The following is a 9,512-nucleotide window of genomic DNA, read 5'->3' as shown; positions in this document are numbered from 1 at the left end:
AAAAAAATCATATATATATATATATATATATATTTTGTTTGTAAAAACTATATCATCCTTATTGGGACAAATAACATTATATTCAATCATATTATAACGTGTTGTTCTTTTTCTCTTAAACAATCATCTCTCATCTAAGCTTCGAAAAAAGTGGGGTCGGTGAGTATTTTTTTTTTTCTCAAAATATTTTGATCAAAATTTTAGTCACAATCAATTTGAAATTAAACTTACGCTGAGATTAGGGTAAACTAAATATTAATTGATTAGTCACATTTTATAAATATGGGGTTTTACATACATGGCACTCAAAACCAGGGATAGACCCACGTAGAGTCCAGGACGGGCAATTGCCTCCCATCAAATTCAATTTTTATTTATATGGATGGGCAATTTGGTCTTTTTCTGCTCCTAAAATATCAAATTCTTTGTGTAATTCCCTCCGGCAGGAGTTACATTCTTTCACTCCCTACGACACCGCTTCAGACTGTCATAGGTGCCCCTCCGGGCCACTGCCTCCACGGCACACCCACTATTCGGGTTTTGTCTCCATGACACACTCATTGTCAATTGTGTTATATGTTTTGTATGCATCATTCGGCACTGTCGGGGCGTTCGCCACTAGTATACACACTATATGCTAGCGGAAAATGTTTGTCATCTTTTGATTATTGTGCATTTGTATTTGCATTTTTCTAATTGTCTCGACGACAAATCTGATTTGCTAGTTGAGTTACTCGTTGCAGGTCATGACGTGGTAGCAAGTATTGTGGAATGCCACGATGGGACAATACTAGCTCCCACGTCGTGATTTACTTTGCGTGTTATTAGAGTCTGCTAACATTATTTTGTTGGGATGAACATTCAAAACCCAGAGCAAAAGGATAAACCTTAAAAACCCATCAACAACATAATAAAATTCTAGAATAATTTAGAATCTTTAGGAATCTGAAAAAAAACTTTGACATTCTTTTTTCTTGACAATGACATTTGAACTTTTTTAGAAAAAATTATGACCTCAATCGGGAGTTTTCTTAAGTAGGATTGACTACTTAATGTGTAATTAACTATAGGGATATGTTCTTATAGAATGATGTGAACTCTAAGACATGCACTTCAACTTGAATTTAACTAGTAGTTAGCTTTCGTAAGGTCTCCTTCACAGTTATATCTTTAAAGTATATTGAGTTGATCTCACTTTGGATTTATGCTTTAGAACTATCGATAGGAAAGTTCACTTTATGAAGGCTTTCCATATATTTCCCAGTATTGCTTGCCCCAGTGATATGATTTTTTATCTCTTAGTTCACTTACATGATCTGAGATGGAAAATTATTTGGAAAAGAGGGCAACATAACGGAAAACAAACTAGCGACCCCTTAACAACAATGATGGCATCAAGCAAATGACAAAAGAAAGGTAGGCGGCGCAAAACGAACGACCAGGGGTCTTTGAGTTTATTACCATGATGATTGGTGACATGGAAGTCGTCCATGAACCAATCACTATCAGATGAAATTAATGATTTGGAGATGATAAGATCCAAATCCCTTAGAATTTGAACTATTTTAAGGAGAATGATGTGTTTGCTTGCACCGTTGATCTGCATTTAATCAAACAAAGAAAAAAATATTTATTTTTTATTAATAGATATAAATATGTTGTATGCCAAGATAATAAAACTTATTTTACTAATAAAAAACAAACATAATACCTTGACAAGAGTATAATCATCAGATGTTTCATTATCAATACAAACCCTGTAATAACAATTAATATTTTTCTAAGTTTTACTTAAATAAAGTAAAGATCAAGTAGATAATAGATACATTAGAGAAAACTTACTCGAGTGGAGGTATGTATTGTGAGCGATGAATAAAGTCATGGTAGTAGTAAGAAAAATTACGAGTCATTATTATATCTGTAGATGTTAATTTATAAAAAAAATTATATCAAAATTTTATTTGAATGAATTGTCATCTTTTCAACATCTCTACTTACAAATGAAAAGTGGAATTTATGGATTCAAATGCAAAAGGAGAAAGGAATATGAATCAGAACTATTTTGCATATTTTCTTACAGGAATTATAGTTCAGATTGATGGCCAGCGTTGGGATTGAGAATATTATTTGCTTTTAATTTTTCTAAGAAAAATGAATTTTTATTTCATTTTAATTTAATTTTATTTACATTCATTTATTAAAATTATGAAATAAACAATCTCATGAAAAAAAATATTTTTCTAGATAATCAAATAGCAGTTATAAATTTATTTAACATTTGGTGATAATTTTTTATAAAATCTTATTTATCTTTATTACTTTGTTCTCAATGAAATAAGCTAGTTTACTTCGGTGCTATGTAATTGATTTTTTAATTCAAATAAAAGAAAATGATTTGAACTCACTTTTTAATATTATGATTAAAAATATGATTTCATCATAAAATAATTTTCTTGATAACTAACATTGCGTTTTTAAGGAAAGAAAGCAAAACAAAAGTAATTAGAAGAAGCTTTGGAACAAATAGCTCCCTATAATTAGGCATAATTGTTATATTTTCTTCCTAATTACTATTTTAATAAATTTACAAGATTTTTTCATTTATTTAATTCTCCCAATAAATTTTCTTAAGCTAAAATTTATCTTTCATTTTTTTCTCTTATTTTTTTCAAAATCAAATAAAATGTTAGCACCTAAAAATAGGTAGGTTTCTATTTATAGAATTACATGTAAGATATAATTTAAGATAAAAAATTAAAAAAATTTTTAACACATCAATGGATGAGAAAGCAAAAGGCTCTTTATATTTATATTTATAAATGTTTGAAAAATTTCCTTTGTTTTTTGAAGACTAAATTTATTATGAATCATTTTCATATTTCAAAATAATCAATTTGACCAAATTTAGGTTTAGAATAAATTAAAAAAAATTTGGTTGTTTTTTTTTTTTTTTCTTTTAGAGCTTTAATGACCCATTTATCATTCCACAATATGTTTTATAAAACAGGTTCTCGAACATACTTTGTCAGACACGCTACAAAAATTACGGTGATATTCCTCTCCGTCGATGCTCACGACAAGAACTTCGGTTTCGATAAACTGATTTCATTTCAAGATAATGATATTCCTCTCAAGTTTTTTTTTTCATATTTATTCGATGATTTCTGTTATTGAAGTATTAATCCCATGTTGCTGAGATTAATAGATAAATAGGAATTGAGTAATATAAATGTAAATAATGCGTGTAATAATGTGTTGAGGAAATTATTTGAAAAGAAAGAAGTTAGAGCATAAATCCGTGAATAGATTGGGCATGTTAAATTTCAGCAACAATCGGGAATTAATTCATAAAAGGAGCACCAATCTACCTAAATTAGGATAAAAAAAAAAGGAGTTGGCAATTGAATTGCTACACATGAATTAATAAAACTATTATAAAATTTATTTTAAAAAAAGACATATTTATAATTAAAAAAAAGAAAACAAATTCTATTTAAAGAAATTGAAGATGCTGAAGATGCGTTTGATGTGAGACCACAAACTCCTCCCGAGAGAACAAAATGCAGAAAAAAAGTTCCATCTCCCATGAATCGTTGAATTAATATTATGATCATTCTTTTTTTCAACGAAACTGTCTTTTCCGAGTTCATCTTCCAACATCTTCACCTTTTGTTGATTAATATTGTTTTCATCGTTGTCAGTAATGTAGAATGTTCCGACGGCCAAGCAATCATCTTTTGCAAACTCTGCAGTTTTGAATGACATGTTATTCTGTTGCAATGTTCTACTCAAGACTGAAAGGAGACCATGTCGGTCAAACGTGTGCACCTCCATCTTTATTCCTTACATTCATTAACAAATATGCATAGATTAAACATGCTAAGAAAATAAATTTTTATTATTAAAAAAATACAAATGTATTTATATACTCTAGACATTCTTCGCTCAACAGCTGCTGCCAAACTTCGAATCACTTTTTGTTTCTCAATCTCATTTAGCATTATATGTCCATTCATCCCTCGCACAAAATATTCCTGCATTGCAAAATATTAAAAATGTAAATAACTTTTATAAAAGTCTATTCATAATTCAAAATTGATTAATTACCTGAAATGTCACTAATTCATTACAGCTAACAAAGCCATGAAGCACATCATAACCTATATCCGTCAAAACACATATTGTGTCAAACATGAGCTTGGGTCTATCTTGACTTTTTATATTTATAACCAAATAATCTCTATCATTCTAATTCTCAATTGATACTTGGGGTCGACGCAGTTTTTCATTACTTTTGTTGACATTCCCAAAGCCCCTTTCAACATCCATGAGTTTAGATAAGCTCAATTGATCACGCTCGACTGGTAATGGTGGTGGTCCTATCTCATAATCCTTGTATTCTTGTAACATCTGATGCAGTCGTCGCTCTGTATGAATTTGATCTGATGTGGGATTTCGAAGTCGAACCTCCCATAACTCGTTAGGCAAATGGTGGACCTTCATCATACTTGCAAGATTTTCTCCCAAACAGTCATAACGATTTCGATCGGTGATGGGCATACTTGTGTCTTGTTCCTTTAGATAAATAATACAAGCCACACGACCATTGTGAGTCCACAGTTCACCCGAGTCTATCGCGTAGGAGAGATTGAAGAGCACTGCTACGACATCCGAGAAAATGTCGGGGCGATCAAGAAAATATAATTCGAGGACAGTGGAGGCAAGATGATTAACATGAATTATGTTGTCATGCCTGATTTTGACCTGTGCTGGGCTAAAAAATCTGTTTTGTCTTTGAGCATTATTGAGAAATTGTTTTATGAAACATATGAGGTCAGGGTCATTGAGTTTATGTCCGTGGTGATCGGTGACATGGAAAGTATTCATGAACCAATGACCATCGGATGAAACGTAGGATTTTAAAATAATAAGATCCAAATCACTTAGAATTTGAACTATTTTAAGTAAAATGCCTTGTTTGTTTGCACCATCAACCTGCATTCAATTGCAAAAAAAAATATTTATTTTATCAAAAAATAAAAATAACTTATGCGAAACAAAATAGAAAATATTTGACTATTTTAAAAAAGGATAATACCTTAATGATTGTAAAGTCATCAGATGTATCATTATCCATGCAAGCTCTGCGTCCAATAATTTATATTTATCAAATTTATTTAATTAAAGTAAAAAGAAGAACAAAACTAATAATCATAAAGTATTGAAGACATACTCGAGTGGAGGGATGAATTCTGAGAGAGGAATAAATTCAGGCTCGAAGTAGGGATAACTGTGAGTCATGTTATCCTGTAACTGTTAATTTTTAAAAAAAAATTGTTATCAGAATTTAACTAAAAAAATTATTTTTTTGTTCGTACAAAGTTTAATGATATTGTCTCTAAACTAAGATCTCTATTGCCTTATTTATGCAAAAAAATTATAAATTGTCTTGAAAATTTTAAAAAAAAATTATCATGAATAGAAAAATAGGAGCAAAATCAAGTGAAAGCAAGATATAGCTTAGTTGTTAAATATATGTATCAAGAATATATAAAAGTAATTAATGTATTTAAATTAAAAACGTTTAAATATAAAAATCTTTTTGTTTAAGTTGAAACCTAGTGGCAATTTGAATCTCTAATTTTTTGAGCAAAAAAATAAAATAATCCAAAAATAACATTAAAAAAATTGACTTATCATTTGTTATTTTTTTTAATTATTGAATTTTTTGCGGTAATTACGATTCCCTTAGTCAAAATTCTTTATTTTTTTTTCTAATTATATACATAGTTTATTGAATACAAATTAGAGAAGTTGTCAGTAAATAAAATGATTAAGAAAATATTTACTTAATTTAATAATTTTTTTTTGCAATTTAAACTTAAATATTATAAAAAAATAAATAATGCTATATTTTTAAAATAATTATATAAAATATTATTTTCTACTTATCATTAACGAGAAGTGAGATGGATAAAAGAACATTTTAAAAAAAATAAATTTAAGATAAAAAATAATAAGTAAATAAATCAATAAATGTAACACTTCAAGTAAGGGAACAAAAAAGAATAATTTGAAGTAGCTATCAAACAAAGGGCTCTATATCAATTAGGAATTAAATAATGGATATGAATAAAATAAATTATGAAAACAAATGAATTAATACATCTATATCATTTTGCAAAATTTACGACTAGACTAACATTATTTTTTCAAGATCAGACGAATATGTATATTGAAATATATATACTTCAAAGCATTAAATTTAATCTGAAAAATTAAATTAGTTATTGGAATTACAACACAAATTTTTTATTGAAGCAGATCGAAAACTAAGATTAAAATAAAAAATAAGTAGTAATAATAAAGAACTAAACCTCAAAGCCTTTTAAAATTTGAAGAAGCAAAGGCGAATGTGAGTGGGATGTGGGGCCCAATTTAATTAATTAAAAAAAATATTAAAAAAGAGCATTTACATATATGCCACACAATTCTTAAGTATTTACATAACTAACACCTAAACAATCATATTTACATGCATATCACTCAAATCTTTAAATTAACATAAAGAATGTCACCAACGTTATCTTTTTAAAAGCGGAAAAGTGAAGTTTTTATGCTTATTATTATAAATGTAAATATCAAAGTTTGGGTGTTTAACCACATAATAATTATGTGTTATGTATGTAAATTTTCAAAAAAATTTATTTCTTTAAAAGTTGTATATATTTCTTGAAAAGTTGTATATTTTAAAATGCATACAAATATAAACTAAAATATAAATTATTTTTTTTTTCAATTTGCAAAGTAATAAATAAATGTGAGTAAGAAGTCAATATAAATTATAGCTACAAATACAATTTAGTTTAAATAAAATATGAAAAAAAATTAATTTAAAATTAAATTATTTATATATATATATATAATCAACTAAAAATAATTACAAATTAATTATAAAATTAAATAAAAAACAGCCTTTTAAATTCTTGAACGAACTTGATACGAAGTTGTTCAATATTAACTTAAATTTGAATATAAATTATAACTTAAAATATAATTTAATATAAATCAAAAAAATTAAAAATAAATGTTTTTATCACACAAAGAAATATCGGAAAAGAATTATGTGGAATTTATACGAAGAATATATAATATTCTTTTATGAATGAAAATTTAAATTAGATAAATATCAAAAATTTATTTTTCTTGTCAACGAAATCTATTGGTAGTTTAAGTTTATGCTTTTTGTGCAAATGGATAGGACTATATATATATGAATATATTTAAAATTATTATTATTTCTGGCATCATAGTTAATAAAAATAATTACTATTTAGAAGTGAAATTAAATTTATGGTGCGCACTTATGACTCAATTTTAATTATATTAAAAAAGTCAAAGTACTATCAGAGTTGATTTTTCTTGAGTAAATGTAAAGTAACAAAAAAATACTAACAAATGACTTTATATCAATTGAGTACATAATAAATGTGACTCAAAGATGTTATGTGTAAACATACGAATAAATGATCTTATATTAATGTTTCAATTTCACCAATTTTGATTTTGTAAGATGAGAGGAAGATGCAGATTTATACATATAGATCAAAGTATTTAATTTAATTTAAGATATTAAATTTTAATGTCATAAAACAATAAATAAAATAAAATAGTTATTCAACAAGAAGCCAAGAAAAAGAATCAGAGCGAAAACATAAATGCAAAGAGGAAAAATAAATCTATCGGAAACTCAAATTAAGATGAAGAATAAAGAATAATAACCTAAAGAAAGCCTTCTGCAATTTGGAGGAGGTGGAAGGAAAGGACTGTGAGTGGGAGAGGTGGGGCCCAGCTGGTTTAATTGAACCCTTCTCTCTGCGTCAGTTGGCCGAAAGAGACTCTTTTTTAACTCCCTGTAAATGTGTGAAATTATAAGAAGATATCATGCTCTCTTATTTATAGATTAAATAATTAGTTCAAATTTTGACGGTAATTTCGATTCCGTCCGCAGTTCTCGTAATCCGTTAACTGATTTTTAAAATTTCATAAAATACGGATTCTGAGTATTTCTTGATGCTAATTAGAGGATTCTCAGCTTTTTAAATCTAGTTTAATTTTTTTTAAAAATAAAAAAAGATAAATGGTTTTAATAAATCTTATTTTTTACAGTAAATGAACAAATTCCTGGAAAATATAAATTTAATTGTATCATAAAAAAAATAAAGCATGCCTATTAAAATTACTTTTAGCCTCTTTTTTTTTAATTTTTATCGTTAAAAAGCAATTAACTATTAATTAGGCTTCATATTTGAGAGAGATTGTCACAAATAAATACAGTGATAGTTTCGATAAATACACGTATTAAAAAAAAAGGAGACTCAAATATATTCAATCCACTATCACATATAGTTCTTTCCAAGTTATTTGGGTCTGAATTGATGGATTGATACAAGTTATGGTGAATTTGAGATATTAGGGGGATTTCATATGAATTATATGCTTTTTTTCATGGTTTATAACTTTCATATGTGTGGCATTCACAAGGCATTTCAATGTACTTACATATCTAACACGAACTTTAATTCTTACATGGTGAATTTGAGATACCCATGGTTTCCTTTCAGTTGTGAGTAGAGCATTAATAGATAATTGTATGTCATACAAAACAAGAATCTTCGTCAAAAATAATTCTTTGGTCGCTGGTGAGTTCTACATCACCGACGCCTTATCGTCCATCAATGTAGACAATATTGACTAGCAAAAATTAAAAATGTTGCACCAAGAACTCGGAAAAGATATTTTCTTTTAAAAAAGAATGATCATAATATAAGCTCACCAACTCGTAGGAGATGAACATTATTTTTTGCATTTTGTTTTTTGGGGAGGAGTTTGAGGTCACGCATCAAACACATCTTCCAACATTTTTTTATTTCTTCATTAAATAAAATATCTTCTCTTTTTCGTTTCTTAGTTCCTATTTCTTTCCTGGAATAAATTTTATATTAGTTTTAATAATTATATTACAAAAATTCAAATATCCAACTCTTGTAATTATTATTTTTATTCCTAAATGATTTATTGACTTGGTGCTTATTTTCATACTGTTTGATTATTTTCAATTTTTTCAATGCAATTTATACAGAAACATCCCTAATAATAATAATAATAATAATTACAAGAGCTTATGAGCATTTGAATGTTCTGCTTTTTGAAATTAATATTTAGGCAAAAAAATTTGGACTGAATAATGTAACAGTGATGGATTAATTAATACCTCGTTTATATTTCGAACAAAAAATATGTGTTCATGCTCGGCTTGTCTGTTTAGCGAGCCGAACACAAGTACGCGAACAAAGTGTTGTTTTGACAACTTCGGTGACTCGGCTATGGGATGTTAAGGGTTGGGACAATTTTTCAATCATATTATTTGTATTAAAACATCATACAAATATAATTTAATATATTTTTATGTTATTTTTAAATTACTTATTTTAATTGATGGGTTGTATTTT

General features: G+C 27.3%; 1 protein-coding gene across 1 annotated transcript; it reads right to left on the bottom strand.

Annotated features, from left to right (window-relative positions):
- Positions 1–3,536: 3,536 nt before the first annotated feature.
- Positions 3,537–7,909, bottom strand: LOC110030648 (ACT domain-containing protein ACR2-like). Its single transcript, XM_020733459.1, has 6 exons — positions 7,783–7,909; positions 5,234–5,313; positions 5,099–5,144; positions 4,108–4,995; positions 3,930–4,034; positions 3,537–3,842 (listed from the first exon to the last, which is right to left on the bottom strand). Exons 2-4 carry the CDS (start codon positions 5,299–5,301, stop codon positions 4,249–4,251), a joined length of 861 nt encoding a protein of 286 aa, XP_020589118.1. The 5' UTR covers positions 5,302–5,313; positions 7,783–7,909; the 3' UTR covers positions 3,537–3,842; positions 3,930–4,034; positions 4,108–4,248.
- Positions 7,910–9,512: the final 1,603 nt, after the last annotated feature.

The sequence above is a fragment of the Phalaenopsis equestris genome, unplaced genomic scaffold (assembly GCF_001263595.1).
Source record: "Phalaenopsis equestris unplaced genomic scaffold, ASM126359v1 Scaffold000745, whole genome shotgun sequence".
Taxonomy (NCBI): Eukaryota; Viridiplantae; Streptophyta; class Magnoliopsida; order Asparagales; family Orchidaceae; genus Phalaenopsis; species Phalaenopsis equestris.
The sequence above is the reverse complement of the archived record's forward strand: the minus strand, read 5'-3'. Positions and strand labels throughout refer to the sequence as shown.